The 27,487-nt window shown below is 28.7% G+C and overlaps 1 protein-coding gene and 1 long non-coding RNA gene across 5 annotated transcripts; both read left to right on the forward strand.

Annotated features, from left to right (window-relative positions):
- Positions 1-5,821: 5,821 nt before the first annotated feature.
- On the forward strand, positions 5,822-10,252 carry LOC111311995 (phosphatidylinositol:ceramide inositolphosphotransferase 1-like). Of its 3 annotated transcripts, none has more exons than XM_089762054.1 (12): positions 5,822-6,347; positions 6,455-6,544; positions 6,928-7,014; positions 7,116-7,184; positions 7,363-7,443; positions 7,972-8,043; positions 8,218-8,278; positions 8,381-8,483; positions 8,780-8,875; positions 8,963-9,009; positions 9,123-9,250; positions 10,026-10,252. In XM_089762054.1, exons 1-12 carry the CDS (start codon positions 6,270-6,272, stop codon positions 10,068-10,070), a joined length of 957 nt encoding a protein of 318 aa, XP_089618180.1. In that variant the 5' UTR covers positions 5,822-6,269; the 3' UTR covers positions 10,071-10,252. The 3 variants fall into 3 exon arrangements, with proteins under 3 accessions (XP_089618180.1, XP_022767632.2, XP_089618182.1); XM_022911897.2 differs by lacking the exon at positions 10,026-10,252 and adding an exon at positions 9,359-9,805; XM_089762056.1 differs by lacking the exon at positions 10,026-10,252 and adding an exon at positions 9,359-9,741 and having other exon boundaries at positions 6,144-6,347; positions 6,477-6,544.
- An 11,321-nt stretch (positions 10,253-21,573) lies between these two features.
- Positions 21,574-23,277, forward strand: LOC111311107 (uncharacterized). 2 transcript variants are annotated; one of them, XR_016342792.1, is made up of 4 exons: positions 21,574-22,166; positions 22,268-22,404; positions 22,733-22,837; positions 22,931-23,277. It is a non-coding gene; the product is annotated as an uncharacterized LOC111311107 (long non-coding RNA). The 2 variants fall into 2 exon arrangements; XR_016342791.1 differs by lacking the exon at positions 21,574-22,166 and having other exon boundaries at positions 22,177-22,404.
- The last annotated feature ends 4,210 nt before the right edge of the window (positions 23,278-27,487 follow it).

A 27,487-nucleotide genomic window follows, 5' to 3' on the forward strand; every position in this document is an offset into this window, starting at 1 on the left:
TTTGCTGAATTTTCAGAAATATACCCGGACCTTGATATGATCCTATTCCTCACAGATATGCTAATGCTAGAGAATCAAATTTCAATGATAATGTTAAAAGCAATCGCAGATATAACCTACAAAATTTGGTGGACTTTGTTGAGGCTCTATCTCCTCTCTAATTAGCCTATAGTTGTTAATTTCATTTTAGTATCGATTGTATTAATCGATATATTTCAGTTATATCAAACTACAGTATATTTAAAAATAATTTTTCATATGAAATTTGATATCAATTAATAAAAATTATTTTTATTAGTTTTAGTGAGTTCGGATGAATTTCGGTGAAATATTATATTATGATCGATACATGAATGTAAAATATATTTTATAATTTTTAACTTACTTTTGTTATTTAATTATTTTTAACTTAATAAAAATAAAAGTAATTAACAAAGTAAACTTTAAAAGTTAAGTTTCTTTATTTTTTATTTTAACTTGTTTTTTTTATATTTTATTTTTTCAAACAAAAGTTTATAAATATTTTCTTTTTTTTAAAGAAAATTATTATACTCATTTTATAAAGTTTAACAATCATAAAACTTTGATTAATTTTTTTATATATTTGTTTTTATCTTAATATTTATATTAAAAAAATATTTAAATATCATATGATCAAATTAAGTGTTTAAAAATATCATGAAAAATTTATGATATTATTTCTTATGTTTTTAAACTTATTGATTTGATTTGAATATATTGCATGTTTATTTTTTGACTTATTAATAATATTTAATGTATAAATTCATGCATGTTTATAAATATATTTGTATTAAATCAAAAAATTTAAAATAATATACCAATACAACTGATACTAATATATATCATATTTTTTTAAAAAAATCAAAACATTATTTGATACGATATTAACAACTTTTCTACAAACCCCCAATTTTGTCAAGCATAAGCATTTGTTGGATCTCTTCTACCAATCGATTTGTCCCAAGGAAGACAGAAACGAAAGAGAAAGAGGAGGATCACTGAAACCCCAGATTGTTTTTTTCCTTTTTAGTAAGCTCCTGGCTTTGTTATCTGTACCACAATTCAACTTTGCAGCTCTTCCTGTATAACTCATGAAATTACTTCTCACTTTTCTTGAACTATTTGGAATATCCCCTCACAATTTCTTTGATAAGAACAGGGGATGGATTCCTACAGCTTCACAGCTCAATGATGCTGGACTGAAATTCTCCACTTGTGAAAGCATCAAACATATCAAATTCGACAACCAAACTCTTTACCTTCCTGTCGTAAGTAACTTTATACTCAGAGCCTGACCAAGAAAACATTCTCAGCTCAAAGCTTACTTCAGAAGTGATGCTGAGAAAAATAGTGGCATTTGAAAGCATTTCAAAGGATAATCCTTGCCTTTCACTCGACAGAGTCAATTAATGAAAGGGATCCTAGATAATGCTGAGGATGTGAATTTGCTTAAGAAAGCAAACATCATCAAAGGTGATTTATACATTGTTGAGGAAATGAAATATTGCAAAAAAAAGTTGCAATTTACTATAAATTCATAGTAGCTTCTGCTTCAAAACTAATTTTTTTTGTTGAAAATAATAATAATATTTGATTTTGAATCATTTGACATGAAGAACAATGTGAAGATTTAAAGCGTGATGGTTGGTGGACAACAATTTCAAAACTTCAAGCCCTTCCGATTATGTTTGGGCTTAAGTTGGAGCCACATTGATTCGGATTTTGTTTAGAAATCGAAACCATTTGTTTTTTTAATTTTTGGTACTAAATCGAAGCCAATTTTCCCTTTTTCTTCGACGGACCAAAATTGAAAATTCCAAGAAGTTTCCTAAACTAAAACAATTTAAGCATAAAGTTGAATATTTCCAAGGGGAAAAAAAATTCCTGACCCAACCAGTTGACCTTACCAACTTAGTTGTATGGAAGGTGCAGCATGCGGTGGTCTTGTTGGAAGAGTCTGAACAGACTTCTAAGTTTCTAGCAATCAGTTTCGATAAGAACATTCTAATTCTTCAAAAGTCAACCCCTCCGTCTTATTTAAAGTCTCGTAATCATCATAAAGTTAATGAGTTCCCTGCCAGATCTTCTAGAAAATGAAAATTCAACATCGCCCTCAAATTTCAAAACCAATATATATATATATATATGATTAAATAAAATTGAACAGGCATAACATGATGACGTTAAAAGTTTTTTTTGTAGTAGACGAAAGCAATGGCAATTTTTGACGTATATTTTGGAAAAAACCAACTAAATGGTAATTTCATTAAAAGAATATCAACTCACAAACAAGACGCAATTAATATTAATGTTAAAGGCATCGATAAGATTCGAATCCAATGAAATGATAAATTTATTCATAAAATTAATATTTAATTGATCACGTAAAATTTAATTAATGAGGAAATTAAAAAAATTAATTTTATTTTTGTTAACTTTAATTTATTGATTTTAAAAATTTATAATAAAAATAATTGATAAATACAATAAATTGACAGTAAAAATTAAATTTTAACTTCTATTAAATTATTAAACATAAAATAGGATTATTGGAAAAAAATAATAAAAAAAAGTTAACAATTTTTGTTTGGGAACCAATTAAATCTATTTAACATATAAAGACCAAGGGTTTCTAAATTTTTTTGGGGTGGCTCCCATTGTGATCCACCCTTTGGATGAAAGGTAAACGTTGACCAATATTTAGCAGCAATTGTAAAAATGATATTTAAAACAGAAATCTTTAATTTATAATTTTTTTTAAATTGGAGAAAACAATTCATAAACACTTGTTAACCGATTCCTAGATGATATTATGTGGCTCTGATTTAAGTAGAGACTAACACAACACCCAGGAATGAAGCTAGGAACCATGAAAGAAAAAAAAATGATGCTGACATTGTGTTGGGAACTTGAAAGGTGGTGCTCATATTTTGGCATTTAGTACCGCACACTGCGGAACACGGAAGCTGAAGCAACAAACAAATTAGGCACCCAGCAAAGTCAGGCCTCCATTCATTGGAGCTTTCCCGGTCCCCACGGTCCTAACCTGATGGCAGCAGCCTTTCTAATTTTGAAAAAGCTTTAAAGCCTAGTTTAGGCTATTGGATTAAGAGAGAGTGCGACTTAGGCTTTGGGTTTTTTTATCCATATGCAACTTTGGCGTGACTTTCTGGTCTCGTATTCGAGACTCGAATTATAATTGTCAATTTTAATTTAAAATTATAAAAAATTAAATTTTAATCATTAAAATTTAATTTTTAATATTTTATTAATAAATCACATATTTATTAATACCATTTTAATTGCCATACATAAGAAAGGACACAATTAACTCGATTAATTTAAAACAAATGTTTAGAATTTATGACATATTTTTTTAAAAAAATACATATATAAGGGTTAAAGGTGGTCCTAAGTGCTAAAATGAGTTGTTTGAGAGAAGGACGACAATTAAACAAGTCGCAATCATGTTTCTAGAAAGCCGCCTCGGCGGTTTTGGTTCTTCAAAATCCCCCCAACAGGCCAACCCCCCCCCCCCACGCACCCTCTTCTTGATCCATTCTTTTACGTTTCATCGTTTTCGTGCTCTTTGGTACATGAAATAATAGCCCACCTTGACAGTGGGGAGAGGTCCACCCGTCGGCAATAACGACCATTGACTCGTTGAAATCCACGTACTATCTGCTTTCTGATTTGAATTTTTCTTCTATTAAATTTATCATATCTAATATTTGTGACAAATGGCAATTCCTTGCTTTTCTATTAGATTTGGCATAACTGCCCTTAACTTTCACCAAGGACTAATCTCACCTTTCATTTCCTTTCCTAATCTATACTAATAGAAAATTAATTAAACTCTAATTATCATGTTTTGGTAAAGGGGAAAATATTAGTCATTAAGAATTCAAAAAGAAAAATTGCAATTAGTGTTTGGACTAACGTCATATAACATTTGAAATTTTTTTGTAACAATTTATATATATATTTAATTTGATATCAAATATGTAATTAAAATTTTTTTATCAAAATTTTTGACATTATTTAATGATTGAAATAATTTGAAAGATAATAAACAAATAAAATTGTATAAAGTATGGTTTTAATTAAAAAATAAATTAATTAATTGAATATTTAACTTATAAAATTTAGGTAGATTTAATTTTTGTCTATCAATTTTTTTTTTATCGAAGATCTTCAAATTCAATGTAACTATTAGCAGAGACCTAAAATATACTTTAATTTTGAAATAAAATAACATCTTCTAATCTAATTTTTTATGTAAAAAATACTTTAAAATATTCAAAACTCTCGCATATGTCAATTACGTAAGCTAATATTAGTTCAAGAGGAAGGCAATGGAATTGTGAATTGCTGAATGGGGTCTGAATTTTCCATTTGCTGATCGATAAGCTTTTCTTTTCTTTTCTTTTTCTTTCGTAAGGGGAAAAGTAAACCAAAACGGCAAAACCCAGCCAGATCCTTGTTCTTTGTATCACTAATTAATTAAGGAAAGTTTTTCACTATTAGCTTCCAGGTCATAAATACTTTGGAAAAATCTTCATATTAATTAAATAATAAGCCATACAACTAAGGCCATTCCACAATTTTCCATCCCATGGTTCTCGGATTATGTCCATATATTTATATAGTTAATAACGTGTGATTAATGTCACGCTAATTTTGATTATGATCATAAATTTTCTCTCTTTTTTTTAATGAAAAACTTCAGTTTTTCTTTTGGATTACAACTTACCCCTCAAGTTTCTTATTTTACAAATTTGTCCACCTACAATTTTTCTTAATCATTGGAATTAAAATTTTCTCATAATGTATAAAATAATAAGAATTCTGTATCAAAATCGCTTTTAATAAATGTCCATTTGGAACTTATAATTTGTTGATAATAGTAAAAACGAAAAATGTTAATTTTGTTTTATATGTAAATGTGCATCCCCAGTTGCAGTTAATAACATGGTGGAAGTCACTTGGTTATAAAGTTGTTAGTAAATATATATATTTATTTATTTATAATAAGAATTAGAAAAGGAGTAGCATGTGAGATTGTTAAAGGTTAAGCAAGAACGAGAAATTCACAGACATACTGGCAAGTAAGAAATACGAGTATATTACCAAAAATTATTTCACCCTTCGAGGTGGTGCGTTCAACGTGCGAATCCCGCATGCTTTTCTCCGCCCTCCACTCCCTTTAATTTTTTCCTATCAATTTAATCTTAATCAACCAAAGACAAATGCTCTCTTCTCTGCCGCATTGTCCATCTCGCTTGACGTGGCGATTCCACGTCAATCTAAAATCTAAGAATCGTCTTCTTCCATATTTCTCTTTCTGCCACCGCTCTCTCAAGAGCCTGTTAATTATCGCAAGCTGAGACGCTCGTGACCATCTCACCCACCAAACAAGGCCACTTTTAGTAAATATAATAATCTAAATAAAACATATATTCTGCCCGAAATTGCAGGCCGAGGACGGAGGACAACTTGGTCATGAAAAATATATATTTACAGCCTCTCCGAAGGTAAAAGAAAAAAAAAAGTTACTGCCGCTCTTTTTGTAAATTTTATTATTAAAAGAAAAAAAACAAAACAAGTACTTTCCAGAAGGAGAATATCTGCCCTTGTTTTGTCCTCCTATTTCTTAATTTTTTCACCTTTGATTAATTAAATTAGTGTTACAGGAATTACCGTTTCTCTCTCTTTCACTTTCGCAGTAATAGTAGTAATTAGTTGCGGCGAAGTTTCTTTTTTTTGTTAAATTAGTGAAAAATGCCTCTTTATAAATTTTGTTTTTTCAGCTCATTCTCACAATTCTCAACTGTCTCTCCGTGTTCATCTCGCGTTTTTAAGCAGAGAAAATCAGCGAATCCCAAAGGTTTTTCTTTTTCTTTATTATTATTATTTAAAAAAACCAAAATTTTCCTTCATTTATATCGAAGCCGAAGAGAATTCTTAATTCAACCCTTTTCCTCTCATTCCTTTTCTTTGTCTTCTTTTCTTTCTCGATCTTGATTGTGGATCGCGAGTCTTTGATATCTTGAAGAATCGATTAAGCGTCAGCGGCGTTTGCTGTTGTGGTGGATTTGAAGTTGGTTATTGGACGAAAGAAAGAGAAACATAAATAAATTTCACTAACTTTTATTATTATTTATTTTTTAAGAGGTTAAGGTTTTGGTGAAAGGGGATTTTGCTGAAGATTGAGCGGTTTTTAATTTTAATGATGTTGACCTTAACTGATGGGTTTTGAAGTACTATGGAACTGGTTGTTACACGACAACAAGATGACGCTTTACATTGGTCGCGAAGCTTCAAAGGTATGTGTGTGTGTGTGTGTTTTGCTTGTTCTTTGTATTCGATAAATGGAAATTATAAGGGATTTTAATTTGATATTTTGGTTTTATTTTTTATTTTATTTTTGTAGTTATGGAAGAAAATTTCTGCAGAGACAACTACAGAGATCAACCTTCTTCTAGACAATTGGAAATACCTTCTTGCCGGTCTCATTTTTCAGGTTTCATTTTGTTTTTTCGGTGGCAAAGCTACCATTTTTTTTAATAGAGATGCTTGTTTTGGTGAAAAAAGTAGGATCTGGTAAACTGTAATGATCGTGGTTTCTTATGTTTGTAACTTAGAGAAATGAAAATCTTATGCTTTTAGCATAAGATAAATCCCTATCATGGTTCAAACAGAAAACATTGCTTTTGCAATGGAAATTTTGGCTTAAATGGATGTCGATTGTTTAAGCTTTAGTATGTTACTTTTACATTGTTTCTCAAAAGATTTGTGCGTCATCCAAGCTTGTTTAGTGTTTTTATTTTCCACATTCAAGTATACTTAATTTATGGTCATTTGTGGCTTCTGTTTTGGTCTGAAATGTGCATTTCCTCTCTACAGTACATACATGGTCTAGCTGCCCGAGGAGTTCATTATCTCCACCGGCCTGGGCCAACACTTAAGGATCTTGGGTTCTTTCTTCTTCCAGTAAGAACAAGTTTCTTTTGTTTTTGCTCTTTGCTTGTCTCTATTATGTGCCAATTATTAGGTAAAATGCATTCTTACATTTAACATTCTTGTAAATTTAGGAGCTCGGGCAAGATAAAGCCTACATCAGTGAGACGGTGTTCACCTTTATCTTTCTGTCATTTTTCTTGGTAAAGCTATTCCCATGTTGTTCGATTTTTTTTTTTTTTTACTTCTCTATTTATAATTCAAATTCATTAGTTTTATTCAGTTCTCACATATTTAGTACAGGATATTGTAGTTCTCTTATTTCAGTTCTATTAGCATCTTTTTTGTCTCCACTTCTAACATGCGAATTGCTACTTGCAGTGGACTTTCCATCCTTTCATCTTCAAGAGCAAAAAGATCTACACGGTTCTAGTTTGGTGCAGGGTGCTAGCATTTTTAGTTGTGAGTGCTGAGGCGTTAGTTTATCTTTTTGTTCTGATTATATATGCTCTCAACATAGGGCCCTGTTCTAGGACTAGTATGTAGGTTCTTACTTTTGTCATATTACACCAGTGTATGTTACCATGGTTGAGTGAGAATCAACTAAAGCATTGTTGGATTCTCTTATATTATCCTCATTCTCTGGCTAGTAATTTATTGAGCTGCTAATTCAATTTGAGAAGCTCATCCAACCTTGGTGCAATAGTAGTCAAGAGTCAAGTGAGTTCATTTTGGCTCAAATAGGACATAAATTACACAAAGGCAGATGATTTTGCCTTTCCCCCCTTTTTCTTTGTAACCAAGGTGTCTATAAATTTGAAGTACCATTTTCATCAATGACCTTTCCAATAAAACTGAACTCAATTCTGAAGTTGTTCAACTGCCCTTACTAATTTGATGAATCTTGATAAATCATGAAAAACCTCAAGCATTTCATCAGTATTTTACTTACAGTTGTTTTTTTTTTCTTTGTTTATTTATTTATTGCAGGCTTCTCAGACTCTCCGAATCATCACATTCTATTCTACTCAGCTTCCTGGTCCAAATTATCATTGCCGAGAGGTCTACTCTTGAACTTATGTTATGTTTGTATTTGCCCTCAACTTTATGTTTACATTTTGGAATGGTATTCTTTTATTAATTTTTCTTCATTGTATATGTGTTCTCTGGGGATTAATGTAAGAAATGAAATTGGATTTTAAGATCATTTTATTTAATAACTCGTATTTTATGCAGGGTTCGAAGCTTGCCAGGTTGCCAAAACCGGATAGTGTGCTAGAAGTCCTTTTAATTAATTGTATGTATTTTATTTTACTGATATTTTCAATTTATTGATTTTAAAGATGTAGATATGTTTTTTTAATAAGTACTTCGGCTTATTTGCTTGTCAAATTTGCAGTTCCTCGAGGTGTAATTTATGGTTGTGGTGACTTGATTTTTTCATCGCATATGATCTTCACCCTGGTCTTTGTGCTAACCTATCAGAAATATGGCACACAAAGGTAAAACATGGCTTATTCTTTTATGTAATTGCTTTTAGGTATTAGCCCAAAGATAAAGGGAAAAGACTAAAGGAAAAGTAACTATTGGGAACATCAAGAGATTATGATGTTGGGTACCATTCTTACAACATCTGTGATTCGCAAAAGCAAAATGTTTAGATCAGCTTGTACCCTAAGTATGTTTGATTAGTTTTCTTGTATTCAATCTTTGGGCAATTTACTCTACCTTGCCCTGTTTACATACATATGAGTAGACAAATTGATTGATTTCTGATGGTATTGTTGTATAATTGCAGGTGTATAAAGCAGTTTGCTTGGTTGGTAGCTATTATTCAAAGTCTCTTGATTGTAGCATCCCGCAAACATTACACGGTTGACGTAGTTGTTGCATGGTATGAACTATACTTTTGAAATTTCTATATATAATTAAATTTTTGTTCTTTTCAATTTAGCTTGACAATCGAATGATTTATCTGCAGGTACACCGTTAATTTAGTGGTATTCTTCTTAGACAAGAAACTGCCAGGTTAGAATATTTTGATCTTATCTAACTTTTGTCTAACCTTATTTTAATTCCTCTTCTCCATTGATTGGGGCATAAACCTTTGGTAGTGGTTCTAACACTGAGATTTACTGCAGAATTGCCTGACAGAACCAGTGGAAGTTCACTTCTTTTGCTGCCATTGAGCACCAAAGATAAGGATAGTAGGAGCAAAGAAGAGAATCAGAAGCTCTTGAATGGGAATTCTGTAGATCCTGCAGATTGGGTATAGTAATTTTATTGGTTAATTCTTTTCCGCTTTGAATATCTTTGCAGTGATATCCAATTTAGATTGTCATTTATTATTATTATTATTATTTTTTAATTTGTTTAGAGGCCGAGAACTCAAATTAATGGCAAGATTCTGGAAGATGCCAATGAAAACCATGTTAATACTGCAATGAATGGTGCGTAGATGATCGAAGCTGTAGCTGTCATTGTAATAGGGCTGTTTGAAACCTCATGATCTTGGAATAGAGGCTTAGCTTCTTCCAAGACTGGTAAATTTGATTTGTATTCTTAAGAAAACAGAACTTGAGTAGTGCACTTGTACGTTGTGCATTCCTCTCCCGTGTCTTGGTTAAAACCATCAGCCATCATCAGCATCAACATGTATCATGGAATTTTCGAAGTTCCTGTTGCTGCTGTCATTCTCCTTCTCATGATGATAGTGCACTCATTTATGTCGAATGGTGAAATATTGATTTTGTCTCTCAATGCCGAAGGCCATTGAGATAAAACTACTTTTGAGAGACTATTAAATCTTTATAGTTCATATCAAGACTGGTTTGCAGGTGGGGACTTAAATCTTAATAAAAAGAGGTAGGAATCGTGGCCCCTTAAATGTTCATGTAGTTGCGGTAGCTAGGCTTTAATACCTCTGATTCATGCCACAAAATTACCGACGGTGTGTTGACAAGGGGGAGCACATGACATTCCATTTGTTTACTGTTGCATGTGCTGGTGATGTAAGCTAATGCGTATTGTCTATGTGTTCCCAGGCGCCAGTTGTCTACAATTCTTCCCTCGCTTTTTTATACGTTTGAAAGGCGCAATAATATGCTGGAAAGGCTTCTTTTTCCTTCCGTAACTAAGACAGGCTGCTTCATTTCGCTGGCTCCTATAGGAAACCTTTTTCTTAAAATGTTCCAATTATACTTTCGCCTATATTTAAGGGCTGCCCATCTTAGCCTACGTATATAAATAGAAACTAAATATTGATTCTTAATTATTCTCATTCATACTGTGAAATTCATAATTCGTGATCTTAGATTTAATGTCTTAAACTAATGGTAACAATGAATGTGCTGACTGCTGACCATTATCAATGCATTGAAGAGAATGTGAAGCAATATATATATATATATATATATATATATATATATATATTGTCTGCCTAAAGAATCCAACAGAAGCAGCGTGGTCATTTTGATTGTTGAAGGACACAAATGCAGCCTGGACAAGGTCTTCGAAACAAAAACACTTCCATTTAAGTAATTGTGGCGTCGGTACTAGGGACTAGGGAGGCAACGAGGCATGTCGAGTATGACTTCCAATTGGAAAGAATATATCATGTGGATGTGAATGGGATACATCAAGATTGTTGAATACTTGAACATTTTCCATAACCTTTTGGGGAAAAAAAAAATTCTAATGTCACAAACTCTGTCAGAAAAAGGTATAATTTGAATGGGATTCATCAAATCTTATTTCTAACTTCATTAGAAATGATTTAAACAAAAGAAGGGTATCCATATATTTCTAAGTCTGTCGTTATAATTTTTAGATAAAATTATGACGAATATCTCTATATTTTATCAAAATTTAAAATTTAGTTATTATATCATAATTCATATACATTTACTTCTTCTATTATTTTGATTTGATAGATTTAGTTTCACTATAACTCTATTAATTTTTTATTACTAAAAATGTTAATGTGATTATTAACTCGATGATATGGATATTGACTTTGTTGATGTGATAATTTGAAAGGATGAAATCGACTATTAAATTATCAAATTATCTTTATATTGATACAAAATTTAAAATTTAGTCATTCGAATATAATTTTATAAAAATCTTATCCTCATACAAACTAAAATTAATAATGTTGGTACAATTATTAATAAAAATCAAAGTTTTACTTTTTTTAAAAAAATCAAATCTCAAATTTTTGAGAAATTTTACATATTTTAAAATATTAATTTAATATTTTTTTAATATTTTAATTTTTGTAAAAATCATATTTTTAAAGTTTTTGAAAAATCATGTTTTTAAATTTTTTAAAAATCATATTTTAATTTTTAAAAAATCCAAAACATTAAAATTTTATTTTTTAATAGTAAAAAATTAATGAAATTTGTAAGTGAATTAAAATTATCAAATTAAAATAATATAAAAATTAAATTTATGAAATATAATAAAATATTAAATTCTAAATTTTCATAAAATATAAAAATGTTGGCTATATAACAGCTAGTTTTGCTTGCCCATATGGATTCCCTTTGGAGTGTCTTTTTTAGGGATGGCAACGGATCAAGTCGAAGTGAGATTTTGCTTACTTTGAATCTGACTTGACTTTATATATAAAATTCGAATCCAATTTGACCTAATAAATTATTTTATTTTTTTCATACCCAAACTCGACTCGATTCGACATTGTATAAAATCATACCTGACCTGATTTGAAATTAATAAAATATTATTATTTAAATATAAAATAATATTTTTAATATAAATATAAAATTAAATAAATATATAGATATATATATAAATATAAAATTAAATAAATAAGTAAAAAAATAATTTTATATATATATCGGGTTGGGTCAAGTCAAGTTTGCCTAAAACCTAATCCCGACCCAACCCCGATTTTTTTTTCACAATTACCCAACTCGGCTCGACTCATTACATGACTAAAAAAAAAAAAAGACCTTAAGAGGTGGGGTTGGGTCAAAACTCGTCAAATTTGGGTTGGACTACCTTTCCTAGTCCTTGTAGTGACAATTTGATAGCAAATATGCCTTATATTTATTTGGTGATCTTGTAATTAAGGGTAAGTGGTAAACATTGTAATTATTTGGTATTCTGGATTAATAAAATTAATTAATTTGAATTTAAAGTCAATTATAGTCAAATTATAAGTAATTTTAATGATATCATATTATGATATATTCAATTATATAATATGATATTAATTAAGTATGATTTTAATTTAATTTTGTATTTAGACTAATAATGGGATGGATCAATCTTGATTAAAATGTTAAAAGATATTTTTGCTCTCACCTTTTATATATATATATATATATATATATATATAAGATCGATTTATTAGGTTTCATAACTTTAATTTTTTAAAGCAAAAAACACTTCTCTTTCTTTGTCTAGGTCACTGTTAAATTATGAATAGTTGCTGTGGTATCATATTATGATTTATCATATAATATAGTATGATATTAGTATGATTCTAATTTAATTTTGTATCTAGACCTGTAATAGAATTGATCAATTTTGACTAACGTATCAAGGAAAATCTTTACTCTCATTTATATATCTATGAAGCTAATTTATTAGGTTTTATAAATTCAGTTTATGAAGGTAAAAAACAGTTCTTTTTTGCTCTTTGTGCAAGTCATCACTTGGAGCTGAAATATGACATCAAAAAATACAGGACGGCATAACATCATTTTTGTGAATCTCGATTAAGTGGAATTAAACTTTTATCCACATACAAATGAGTTTTATTTTCAATTATAAATTGTATTAGTGACTTACGAGGTTGTGGATAAATCCAATAGTAGATACCCATTTGTGGGGATGACTAGAAATGAGAAGCTGGCGCAATTTAAATTATGAAAGTTGGTCTAATATAGAGAAGCATGGGAGAAAACAATGGCAAGTTTGATTGAGAGGTTGAGGCTTGAGAGAAAGAAGCTGCAATTTTTATCATTGTTGCATATTTAAATAACGACCAGTTTCCTTTTGCATGTCTTCCCTTTTTTTTTTCCTTGTTAAAAGCCAAAAAAAGGTTTTCTTGAACCCTGAGTGGGTGGTACTAGTTATGTCACCACCTATCACACATGAAGTCTCTTGATTCTTTTGTTTTTGTTAACTTTGCCCCTTGATGGATGAGTGTGACTAGGGCATGCTTAAATTACAATAGAGATTTTATGTTTTTGTTGTATCTGATTTCTTGGGTCCATTTCTTGATTCTATGCTTCCATTTTAGAATAGAGATAGCAACATATACTTGTGATAAGATTTTGTATCTTTTTTCTCAATGACTATTGGTTAATTATGCATTAAACATATAGAAATTCTGAAGTTCTAACTTTCAATTCATTATGAGAAATTCAGAAACGAGCATTGGGAAGAGCCTTTGCTCAATTAGTACTTTTTACAACTTTTAATGTTCCAATACCAAGGAAAAAAGTGTAGTGATACACTAATAGTTTCTTTCATTGAGTATGTTTGTTGGAACTTTTTGAAATGATATGTACTTTATAGGTAAGTTATAACCTATAATACAAATCTCTTTCAAAAAGCCATCTACCTTTTCTTCCATTGATTATGGTTTCTTAGATTGAAATTTTTAGGTTTATGACAAAAAAAAATTGGAAAAAGAGGTTGACGAGTCAAATGACAACTTGCTTGATTGTCAATGATCACATGCTTTCCCACAATTTCCTACAATCTACTCAAATCAATTATGAATGAAGCCTTTAAATTCAATCTTTCCTAAAAAAGAATTCTTTTTTATGTTAAGTTTTTTTATTGACAAGTTTAGTTAGATGATCATGTTGCTGGTAGTCATAAAACACGATTCATGTTTCATGGTGAGTTTGTCATGCAAAGTGTGATACCTAAATAACTTGCAAACTAAATGTTTATTCATTTTCCCACTTTCACATTTTATCACATTTGCAATAAACAAAGCTAGAACTTTTGAACCCAAATTTCATATTTTCTCTTTTTTGGTTAAATTCTTTATCCATAAATAGTTCAAAGTTTTGAGCAAAAAAAAAAAACAAAACATCAATGGCCGAAACAAAAAATGAAGAAAAACATAACAAAAAAATTGGTGGATTGGTCCCTGTCAAGAAAGATACTTAGCTAAATTTGATAATTATTTGATCAGGACATAATATAACACAAGTGAAAACGATATTACTTTAAGATAATTAAGGGGACGTTTGGTTTACGAAATGTTGGATTTCAAAGGAAAATGTAATCATTAGGGGAAAGTTTGATTTTCAAGGCATCTTGTTTTTAGATTTTTATGTTTGGTTAAAGAGAATTTGTGTTTATTAAATCATGTATGTTTACTATAATATCCGTGATAATATAACAAACACAAAATTTTGTTAAAAAAAAAAACACGACAATTAATGTCTTTATCTTAAAAAAAAAAAAACACAAGTTTTTATATTTTTTTATAAAATTTAAACTATACCAATTACTACATTTATATAAAAACCTGCAGTAATTGATGGTTTTTTTAAAAATAACTATGAACAATTATTGCATTATTTTTTTAAAAGACATAATAGTTGATTGTGTTAAAAATATTACAATGATCAAATAATGCATAATGAAAAATAAACGCCGTAATTGGTTATTTAAAAAAATGACTCAATTACTGTATTTTTCTTAAAAAAATACAATAATTGATCATTTAACATGTTTTAATAAATCTAAAAAGAATTATTACTATGTTTTTTTAAATATGTAATAATTGATTTTTTAAAAAAATTACTTGATTAATTATTGCGTTTATTTAAAAGAAATGCAATAATTTATATTTTTAAAAAATTTCTTGACTCAATTACTGCATTTATTTAAAAGAAACGAGGTAATTGATATTTTTTAAACCATAAACCCTATTCAATTTTAACCATTCTGTTTACAACACCTAAACCCTTAACCATCAAATGAAACGCCTCAAGCAAAAAACCCCTAATCGATTGTCAAATCGTCCTCAACTCTACATCTCTATCTCCGTCTTGCCGCCAAGCCAAAATTGTCACCCTTGTTGCCTAGCCTAACTTTAGTAAGTTTTTTTTTTTCTATTTTCTTCACGGTTGGATGCACTTGTTTGGATTATGTGTTATGTATTCACATGATCTAGCATTGAATTGAACTTTAATTCTTCTTTTGCTTTGTGTAGACTACAATGGCTATGAATGCTAGATTATATATGTTTACAATAGTATATTCTTGCCAAAGCTTGCATTTACATATGGCCACCTTTATGTATGTTCCATTCTTTACTTTTGCATTTAGAATTTGTAAGCATCAAAAGGAAAAAAAAAACTAATTTTCCTTATTTCATTATGATATATTGTAGTCTTCTAACAAGTTGGTTTAATTTGTGGTAATAATAATTAAAAATTGAGTGAGCTTTTCTAACCAACAAAAATTGAGAAAATGGTTATTGTCCCATGTTAAAATTAAATTAAAGTTTATTATATGGTTTCATGTGTATTAGATTATATATATTTTTCTTGGAATTGGTGTAATGGTAAGAAAAAACTTTTTTTTTGTCATCAAATATGTTTATATACGTTTATAAGTTTAAATTATATGGTATCATGTGTATTAGATTATTTTGCAAGGGTTATTGGCAGCTAGTTATCATTTATACAAATACGTTTACTCCTTATTTATTAGACTTAGGATAAGAAGGGTTGAAGCCTAAATTTGAGCTTACCAATATAATAAAGAGGTATTACATTCATATTTAAGTGAACAAATTTATAAAATATTATACTGTGTATTTATTAGTATTTATGTTTACAAGTTCATTTGTGTTTATTTAAGGGATTGGGTATTGTTCATAAAAATAGAAAGTTCAAATGGATGACATTTTCGGTAAGTGTAAAATATATTTTTTTATGTTGAATTTATTTAAAATCATTTTGACTATTGAACAAATTTTATTTTCAAGTTCCTCGTCAACCAAGACTTGTAAAATATGAATATTATGTCTTTTGTTTCATGAAAGAGACTGTTATGTATGATCTAATAAAAATACCAGATAAGATCAGCATAAGTACAACCTACTAACTAATATGTTTCTATTAAACATATATATAAAACACAAATTGATTGACAATGATTTTTTATATTTTGTTAATAATAAGTGAAGAAGGAACACTTCACGTAGGATAAAACTGGTGAAGTCTATCAAGAATGGTATTACTACATATCCACATTTATACATTGAGGATTGAGAACAACCTTTCAATTGTAAATTTATACAAGAGTTTCCAATTCTTTGTACTTCATATGAATGTATAGTTTTTAATTAATAAAAATCATAATTGTTTCAATTAATTTCATTCCCAATTGTTTCAATTAAACACTATCATGACCTAAACATATATGAAAATACCAGACAATGTCAACATAAATACAACCTACTAACTAATATGTTTCAATTAAACATATTTATAAAATGCAAATTGATTGACATTGAATCCTTATATTTTATTAATAGCAGGTGAAGAAGGAACACTTCACACAAGACAAAATTGGTGAAGTCTCTCAAGAATGGTATGATTATTTATCCATATTTTCACATTAAGGATTGAGAACAACTTTTCAATTGTAAATTTATAAAAGAGTTTCCAATTCTTTGTACTTCATATGAATGTAGTATAATTTAATTAATAAAAATCATAATTGTTTCAATTAATACCATTCCTAATTGTTTCAATTAAATACCATCATGACTATTTTTTTATTAATTTATACAAATAGAAATTGTATCATTTACACTAATACGACTTTTATTCTATTAATACAAATAAGAAAATTATCATAGATAAAAGATTAAATATTAAATTCAATTTTAAAAAAAGAATTTAGAATATGCCAATCTTTTTGCAACAAAAAAACATATTTATACTAATTAAATATATATCAACAATATATAAGATATGAATGCTGGCAATATTTACTACGTTCTACATGTGTCTAGGAGGAGAAAAGTCAAATGATAGGAGATAAAAATTACATTAATTAATTATTTTCATATGTATTCCTTTCTAAATACATGTGTTAGTACAAAGAAAAACTATACTTTATGATTTTCTTTTAATATATACTCACCAATAGTGAGCATTTCATCAATAAAAAAACTATCAAGTTGCATAATTTCATTGAAAAGTGAAATTCTTCTATCATTACTCTCGGGTTATTTTTTTAAGAAAGTTGAAATGCCCTCAATTTGGCTCACAACCTTATCATATTCGACTCCTAAATTGCCTATGTGCTCAACCAATTCAACAATTGATCCGTTTTTGCTCCTATAACACTTCTTACCTGACAACGTCCTAGTATAAGTCAGAGCAACTGAACCTATTTCTTTTTCTTCCTCTTCTCTTTTCGTATTTTTTTCATAATAAAGATCAAACTCTGGAGAGAAGTAAGCATCCTCATCAGTATTCATTGCTTCAACGACATTAGCTGGTATTTTAGTTCTTTGACATGTTGCTTTGTCGGTTCCAAAAATCATTTTAAAATTACCAAAAAAAGGAAAAATATTTGTTCTTTAACCCTTTAATGTATGGATAAGTCTACACAAAAGTTAAAATAAATACAAATCAAATATAATGAATAGAAAAAAATAAAATAAGTAAGTTAAGCAATAGTTCCAAACCCATTTATCAAAAATTGATTTCTTAGTAATGATACATTTATCTTGATCATTCCACCCAAATCCACTTGTATTTTTCATATTACAAATAGCCTGATATTGATTTTTTAGTAACTTAATCCTTTACTTAATGTAGAAGATGGCTCTAAGTTAGGAATTGGGAATGAGTTGCCCTAGTATCATTTCAAAACACCTTAGATATGTAACACAAAATGTTTCATTTTCTACCTTCCATCTAGGATCATTTGCCAATGCATGTAGGCATTGGACGGGATATGAACTTTCCTCCCTTGTCCATGAATGAGTACCTACCATTAAGTTTTTTATTTTTTTTCTGTTTAGGCCTCCTACAGATTGAGAAGGATTGGCACAAGATGCAGACATGTTGATTTCCTAACCACATAGTTAAATATCATGCAACAATATCAATATAATAAATCAAAAAAAAAAAGTAAAATGTCTGTATTAGGGTATGAAGCAAACCAATAGACATGGAAAGAAAACAAAGATCATTGAAAACAACTGTCATATACATTGTACACTTAACAAGAAAAAAAATACATAAATATATATTCAACAAAGGTAAAAAACAAATTGTACATTTAACCATATCGTACAAACATCAATTAAACTAAGAAAACATGCTAAGAAATAAACAAAAATTTATAATGTCCTTATTTCTAGGATTGTGACTAATTTGTGAACATCTTTTATACCATATTATCTCTAAATTGAGCGTAAGCATCAGTTGGCTCAATATACATACCAAATCTTAATGTTTAGATCCATCTAATTGGCTACTATATCTTTCAACAACATCACTTTCAATAGGGTCAATTAATATCTCAGACCTAATAAAATTATGGAGAAGATAGCAAGTAGGAATGATTCTACACTGTGTCTTTATTGAATAAAATGACTTCTCTCTTAAAATTACACATCTAGCTTTCAATATACCAAAATAACTTTTGATACAATTTTTTACTTAAAAGTGTTTCATATTAAAGTATTTTTGCAGGGTCATCGGTTTGAATCCTGGCCTTTAAATATTCATATGGTATCTTTGACATCTATAAAGTGCCATAAAATCTTTTTCATTTGTGTATTTGATCTCACACAAATACTAATTACCTATTACAGTAGAACAACATTAATACACGTAAAAAATATGTTACATTCTAAACTAAATCAAAATATTAAAATTAATACCTTATGGGATCATCAACTCATTCTTACATGTAATGGCATCCCTTAACACTCTACTATTTACTGTAAAATCTTCCCTTTTTAGTAGTAATTTCATTTTTCCTAATCCTGTATCTAAGCCTATTAACTGCATTTACATTAACCTTGATATATGCCTCATCTAAGGCACCTAAACAACTCTTAAACTATTTTCATCTATTATCTATTGAAATTTCTAATATCGATTTAGGTTTTTTAAACAACAAGGTATATAGTTTCAAAACAAAGTTCAACACAAAATGAAATTGCCTATTAATTCTCTCTAAATCTAGTTATTTAACGCTTCATAATCCTATTTTTTGTATAATGGGCAATGATGTGGAGGAAGCTAATAATCAATTCTTCTATTGAGTTATGTCTAGATGCCTATAATTCCTTTCCTATTTGAAGCAAATAACATAATTTTGCAAAAACTTTCATATCCATTCTAATGTTATCTACACACTATCTATCACTTTAAAAAATCATTGCATTTAAGTTTAACTTTTTAATATGTAGCCTATCATAAGAGATTCCATCATAAGATACTTTACCTTATTTTTTAAGTTTCATTACAATTAAAGTCATAGCAACAATAACTTACACATGCAACAAAGTCTTTTTCTGGTTCAACTACAAAATAAGCATTGTAACCAATTGCATCTTCTTTTTTAGTGATAAACGAGTTATAACTATTTACAAGAAATCTTCTTGTTAATGTTGAAAATATAACAAAAAAGTAAATCTTCGCATATGGTAAATGGAATCTATCACAAATCTAAAACCAAAACATAAACTAATAACAAAACATTTATGGACGAAGAAGCTAAAACCAAAATGAATAACACATTTGATATATCAACATATTTTCAATCAAGATCTAAATGAGATCTAAACAAATAAAACAAAAAAAATTGAATGCAACAAATAATGCAAAACAGATAATTAGGTAACAGATAGTAGGCATACTATTTATTGGAAAAAAATATAGACAAACTAAACAACATGAATATTAAATGATGGATGTTGAAGTTGATGTTGGTTGAAACATAAAAGTATTTGCTTAGAACTTTACTATGTTGAAATAAAAATCAGAAAATGGTATTTGCTATTGAAATATGATAAAGACACCAATTACTACATTTCTTATATAGAAACATCGTAATAGTTATTAAAAGATATTCTTCTGAATTTGATTAGACATTACAACGTTTATAATGTCATAAACATGATTTTTGAAATTTTTTTTTTTAAATTACTCAATTATACCATTTATTTTCAATAAACACAATAATTAATAATAAGAAATAACTGCAAAAAATAAAAAATACAACATTCTAATTACAAAAATAAAATAAAATTTTTAATAAATTAATGTGTTTTTACAAATAAATACAATAAATATAAACAATTACTACATTTTAAAAAAAAATATGTAGTAATAAAGTTTGAACTAAAACCACACCCTCTCATAATTATTACGTACTTTTTAAGAAAACATAGTAATAGAAATATGAAATTAAAAAATAATAATAATAAATTACTGTATTTTGTTTATTACAAATGCCATAATTGACCAAAAAAATTTTAATTTTATTGACAAAAAATGTTATTCAAAGGGTAACATAGATAGAATAATTTTTTATTAAGATCGTTTTTCAAAGGGTAACATGGATAGAATAATTTTTTATTAAGATCAAATGTGAAATTCAAGTAATTTTGTGTCCAAAATCATAACATATTACAGGAAAAAATAAGTTTCTGATTCTAAAAGTTTTTTGAATACTATTAAAAGTATGATATTTTCTCTAAGAATCGAATAACCTTAAATTAAATATGAAAATCAAATACTTACAATTAAGATTTAAAAAAAAAAAGTTTTAGATTTTTCCAAATCAAATACCATAAGGTTATCATCGAGTCGGATTCTCTTCTAGTTGTTCAAAAGATCTTACAGACTAAACATGAATAGGAACTCATGTATCAGATTTTAACGACTTTTATGTATAAAAGAACAATTCTTTAAGCAACTTTACCAAATCAGCTTTCCATGTCGTTGATTTGGTTGACTTTTAAGCAAAACCAAACACTATACTGTCCTTGATTTTATTCCAATTTTACAGCCTACGCGTGAAAACAAGAATTTATATCTCTAAGGACCAAAAGGCCAAAAAGACTCATAAATCAAAGTAAAAAACTTAGATAAAATTCTTTAAATGAAGATCATGAAGTTTTTAGTTAAAAATAATTAAATTAAAATTAAAATTAAAAATTAAAATCATTGACAAAATTTTTATTATTAAATAAATATCAATCAAATTTAAATTATAAATAATATTTTTAATAATTTTTTTACATATTATTAATTTTTAAAATTTTATTAATTTATCGATTTAAAATTTTTATTAAATTATTAATTTTTTAAAATTTTACAAATTTTACTTAAAAAATTTCACGTAAAATTTTTCCTAAACCATAACATATTTCTAAAAAAAAAACAAAATAACAGTTGAAAAGAGAACGGAAGAGGGAAAAGAAATCAAATAATGAAAGATTGTAGAAAAAACTGAAACCCGAAAACAAAAAAAGGTGCTCTTTTGGAATTTGGGTTGGATAAATACTTAAATTTCAACAAATTTTAAGTCATAAAATTTCGCATTTTTATAGTTTTATAGTCGAGAGAGGGGAAAAAGTAGTAAAATAAAAGTGAACCAAAAGAAACCCAAACAGCCAAAAAATTAAGAGAGATAACTTTGAGTTCACGACAATTAGATTTCGGTTTGCCGCAGCAATGTCCGGAGTCTGATAATATGAGTAGCCGTTGATTATCCGTCGTTTGATCGTTTAAATTAAAAATAATGGCAGCTCGTTGTTCTAAATTCTCTATCTGTTGGTTTCCGTCTCACCTTAAAGCTTCCGTTCTCGAACCCTCGGATCTTGGTACCCTTTTGTCGTCTGTTTCTCTTTCTCTTGTTTGAAAAAATCTCTTTTTTTTTTTTTTTTTTCGAGTAATGTTGTAATTTAATATAGAAAATGGGGGCAGAGGTGAGAAGGATAAATGGCCAAGTTTCAGTGGGCGTGGAGCAATTCAAAGCTGCCACGTGCGGGTTCTCTTCCGATAACATAGTATCGTAACATGGTAAAAAAGCTCCTAAGGTTGTTTACAAACGGAAGATCGATAATGATTAATGACCGTTGGGTAGCCGTTAAACGGTTTAACAAGTTCGCTTGGCCCGATTCTCGCCAATTCCTCGTCCGTCTAATTCAATCCCACTTGCCACTTCATTTTTTTTTTCGGATTGTTTGATTATTAAACTTAGTTTTGCTTAAAAAGACTATGAAAATGTGTTTTAGGAGGAAGCGAGAGCAGTTGGGAGTTACAAGGAGTAAGCCGTTGGCAAATCTGACAGGTTGTTGTTGTGAAGATGAGGAGAAATTGTTGGTTGCCGAGTTTTTGCCCAATGAAACGCTGGCTAAGCATCTTTTTCAGTGTAAGTTACTACCTTTTTCTTTTCCACTGTGAAAATGATAGCTCAGTCAAGCCTCGTAGTGAAGTTTTGCAGTTAAAAGTAAAGAAAGTTGAGGGGTTGAATTTGTGAGGGGAAAATCAGCCGATGAAATGGGCAATGAGGTTGAGGGTGACACTATACTTGGCGCAGGCTTTGGAGTATTTTAGCAGTAAAGGAAGAGCTCTGTACCATGATCTCAGTGCTTACAGGATTTTGCTTGATAATGTAGAGTTAATGAAGATTTTGCTTGTGAAAATGACCCTTTTTAGCCATCTTGGTTTTTTATTCTGAATTGGGTTTTCTGTAACAGGGTGGTAATCCCTGGCTGTCTTGCTTTGGGCTCATGAAGAATAGCAGAGATGGCAAAAGTTATAGTATAAACTTAGCTTTCACACTCCAGAATACCTCAGAACAGGTTAAATGTGTTCAAGTGATTCATTTGTTCTGAATACTAAGTAATGCATTACTTTGAATATCAGCTCAAAGTCTGGATGTGCTTCTTTGGCAGGTAGAGTGAAGCCGGAAAGCGTTGTATATAGCTTTGGAACCTTGCTGCTAGATCTTGTTAGTGGCAAACATATTCCTCCTAGCCATGTAAATTCTCTTTGTCTCTTAATAATTTCCATTTCTATTGGGATCTTGTCTATGTCACTGAAGTTTTTTGCAAGACAGAGTTGGTCATGCGAACTTAATAATTAGCGTTGCCTTGACATTTTGAATAAGGATGTACGGATATTGGTTAGAAAATTAATATTTACTGTTATTTCTGCTGTATGATTTGATTTCTTGAGGATTTAGCATGTTCCTATATCAAAGGTGCTGTAATAACTGCGTGCTAGAGTAATTTCATGAGATGCTGTGGTTTTAGTGATCATTGTCATTACAAAATAATTTTCATATATCCACGTTTGGTTATACCGATAGGTAAATTTCATCAATAAAAAAAAATTTTATTAATGAATTTTTAATATTGTTAGAATATATCATATTTATACTAATATTTTATTTAACCATTGTCATAATGTTTAGATCCAGAGATCCATACTAGACATTGACTTGAAGGAATCGTCACCAATTTTTTTATTTAGGTGCGATTGATCACCTAAGGAATCTATCCTTTTAAGAAACACCTAAGCCTAAGAGTCCCTAAAAAAATAGGTTCAGGTCTACTATCTAGAATAGGATTCGGGAGTATGATTATATATGAGGAAGGTTATAGCACCTTTACAACGTCCATCGAAAGATGATACTAGCTTAATTTTGTGTTATCCAATAAGCCTTAAAAATTTATCAAGTAATTAATTATTGAAAATTATTCTCAATTGACTCTAATACTTTTAGCAAAAAATTAAGAAAATTTTCTCACCTCAAGAGTATGCAAAGAGACTACTGTTTCACTTGCAGAGGCTCTATCGTCGGATTATTTAACATTAAAGAAAATTCAAGAAGCAAAAATAAAGAAAAACATGATTCAGCTTTAGGTATAAATCCTTTTCTCTTCAAAAACTCATTGCTTTTGTACAAGAAAAAATTGATACTTTCAACTTTTCCTCAAAAAAACCTTTTTTAAAAAATTATTTTCAAAGAAAATTATACTTTCAACTTTTCCTTGAAAATATTTTTTAGAAAACTTATTTTCAAGAAAACTTGATACTTTCAATTTTTCCTTAAAAATATTTTTTAGAAAACTTGTTTTTAAGAAAAATTGATACTTTCAACTTTTTCCAAAAATTTTTTTTAAAAAACTTATTTTCAAGGAAAATTGATACTTTCAACTTCTCCTCAAAAATATATTTTTTAGAATTTTTATTTAAAGAAAAGAAAAGAAAATAAAATAAAATAAGAAATACTAAATAATTCTAATCTAATCAATAAATAATAATAAATAAATAAAAAAATAAATGAAAAAAAAAATCTTGGAACGGCTCGGCTCGGCTCGGCTTAAGGAAAAAAACGGTTCAGAGACGCAGCTTGGCTTGGCTCGACTTAGGAAACGGCTCGCACTCGAGTCACACATGGGTCAAACACGGGTTGGCGCTCGGATCGGGTCGTCCGATTTCAAAACGTGCGAATCTTCTGGGAATAGTAACGCCAAAACGACGTCATTTCAACAGGCATAAAAGGCTCTAACCTTTATTTTTTAGCAGATTCCTCCTTTTTTCTCTCTTCTTCCTTTCCTTTCCTCTTCCCTTTCTCTACCCGAACGAAGAACTCCAGTTGAATCTCATCGAATTCTGAAAAATATCATCGGAATCTGGGTTTTTGGTAGAAAGTTTACCGAAAAGTTAGTCGATTTCTGAAAATAGTTGCCGAAAACTGGGTAACTGGCCAAAAAATTCAACCAGTGCCGAAAAATTCATCGAAAAATTCAAACTTTGCCCAAAAATCCAACCGAAATCTAAAAATTTTCTAGAAATTTTCAGAAAAAATTCGCCTAAAATTCTTTAAAATTTCTAAAAAATTTTTAAAATTGCTATTGACCTTTCTAAATGCATTTTTTTTCTTCTCTTCTGCTCTCCCTCTCTCCCAGTGTGTATTTTCTTTGTCAGTGTCTTTTCTGTTCTATTTCAGCACCTATTTATATGGATTAATCAGAAGAGTTTCTGATCAATCCCAATTCCTCTAGAATTTGGATTCAATCTTTGAATCCAATCCCAACTCTGTCAGCCCCAAATTCACGTCAGAATTTCAATTATTCATAATCCTAATTCCAATCGGGTAAGCAGAAAAAGAAAGAAAGAAAAGAAAAAATAAAATAAAGATAATATATTAATAGATAATTAAAAGAAAATAATTAGATAAATAAAAATATTAATAGATAAATAATAATAATAATAGATAAATAATAATAAAGTATATATATTAACAAATAAATAATAATAATAATAATATATTAATAAATAGAATAATAAATAATAAAAAAATAAAATACAAAAAATAAAATAAAATAAAATGGGCTTACCCATTTGGACCAGGCCCAATTGATCCGAGCCTGGACCAAATTGGGTGTTTACAACCATTGATATAAATGAACTTTTTTTGACAGTATATGACTATCCATCTATATAAATATGTTATATATTGACGGTTATTAACATAACGGTCAGTATAAGCTAAAAAAAAACTTTTGGCTTACAAAAAATTGAATGAGATTATTGAAGATATTTTGGGTTGAAAACACCTTTAATAATCTATTCAAAAAAATTTGAAAAGGGATTATTGAAGGCGTTTTTTTCTAAAAATGCCTTCAATAATCCATATAAAAAAATTTTATATGAATTATTTACTGATAAATTTTTAATACTGTCAGAATATATCATATTTATACTAACACTTTATTTGACTGTTGGTATAAATAAATTTTTTCTGATGATATATGACTATATGTTAATATAAATATGTCATATACTAACTGTTACTAGCGTAACCGTCAGTATAGGCTCAAAATATAAAAAATTGAATGGAATTATTGAATGTGTTTTTTGCAAAAAATGTCTTTAATAATTCATTTAAAAAATTTTGGAAAGAGATTATTGAAGATGTTTTCGACCAAAAATGCCTTCAATAATCCATACAAAATTTTTTTTGTATGGATTATTTACTGATGGTTAAATTCTGTCAGTAAAAGAGACTTTTACTGATAGATTTTTAATACCGTTAAAATATACCATACTTATAAATTTTTAATAACATCAGAATATATCATACTTATACTAATATTTTATTTGACCGTCGGTATAAATAAACTTTTTTTGATAATATATGACTTTTCGTCAATATAAATATGTTATATACTTATAGTTATTAACGTAACTATCAGTATAGGCTTAAAACAAAAAAATTTATTGGCTTACAAAAAATTGAATGAGATTATTGAAAGCGTTTTTGATCAAAAACACCTTTAATAATCCATACAAAAAATTTTGTTGAGGGAATGATTGAAGGCATTTTGACCAAAAATACCTTCAATAATCCTCTGAAAAAATTTGGAAGGGATTATTGAAGATTTTTTTGACCAAAAATGCTTTGAATAACTCCTCATAAAAATTTATTAAGGAGATTATTTAAGGTATTTTTAGGCAAAAACACCTTCAATAATCCCTCATAAAAATTTATTAAGGGGATTATTAAAGGCATTTTTGATAAAAAAATACTTTCAATAATCCCTCATAAAAATTTATGAAAGGAATTATTGAATGTATTTTTTTATCAAAAACGCATTCAATAATCTCTTATAAAATTTATTGATGGAATTATTCAAGGTATTTTTTGTCAGAAATGACTTGAATAACCACATTAAATTTTTTTAAGGGATTATTCAAAGCATTTTTGGTAAAAAAACGCGTTGAATAATCTAAAAAAAATGATAGGCTTATGAATTTAAATAATTTTTTTTACCTTCACCTCCCACCGACTTTGCATACTTAATTTTTACCTTCCACCAACTTTCTCCACCCATCAGTACCCATAGTCTAATCTCCACCTCCCACCAACTCTCTCCACCTCTCACCAACTCTACAAACTTAAACCCATCGACATCTATTTTGTTTTAGAGTTGAATCAAAGTTGAAGCATTAAGACTCTCGTCATTTTTCAAAGGTATTTTTCATTTTTTGTATTTCAACTTTGTGTCATCAAGCATGCCTTTTTTTTTTTTTTGTATTTTTGGATGTATTGGATGAATCTAGGCTCAGTTTTTGTCATCTCGAAAAGTAGATGAAGGCTTGGAAATGTTATTAGCAACACTGTTTTTATTAATGGAATAGCTTCAATAGGAAAAATAGATCAAAACTTCATCTATTCTATTGTGGATTGGTGGTTTCTTGATAAATGTGACTATGGAACATGTAGTTGGGGAAGAGCTTCTCTTCTTAATCTAGTAAGCAACTTATTCTTAGGCCTCTCGGATAAAAATATCACAAAAAAAAATCTTTCTTTTTGAAATTTTTATGCCTGCTTCGTTTTTATAGAAATTTCTTAAATAATAATCTAGCTGATAAGAAAATGAATTGTGTGGCTCTAGCATTGGAACAAGAGTTGTAGCAGATTAATATGCATCTAATGT

Source organism: Durio zibethinus, chromosome 1 (genome assembly GCF_047325235.1).
Source record: "Durio zibethinus cultivar Kanyao isolate XHJ-2024 chromosome 1, ASM4732523v1, whole genome shotgun sequence".
NCBI classification, from domain to species: domain Eukaryota; kingdom Viridiplantae; phylum Streptophyta; class Magnoliopsida; order Malvales; family Malvaceae; genus Durio; species Durio zibethinus.

Coding starts and splice junctions, on each gene's coding strand:
- LOC111311995 (XM_022911897.2), top strand. CDS start 6,270: ATGGGTTTTGAAGTACTATGGAACTGGTTGTTACACGACAACAAGATG. Junction 6,348..6,454: donor TTGGTCGCGAAGCTTCAAAG/GTATGTGTGTGT, acceptor TTATTTTTGTAG/TTATGGAAGAAAATTTCTGC. Junction 8,279..8,380: donor AGAAGTCCTTTTAATTAATT/GTATGTATTTTA, acceptor TCAAATTTGCAG/TTCCTCGAGGTGTAATTTAT.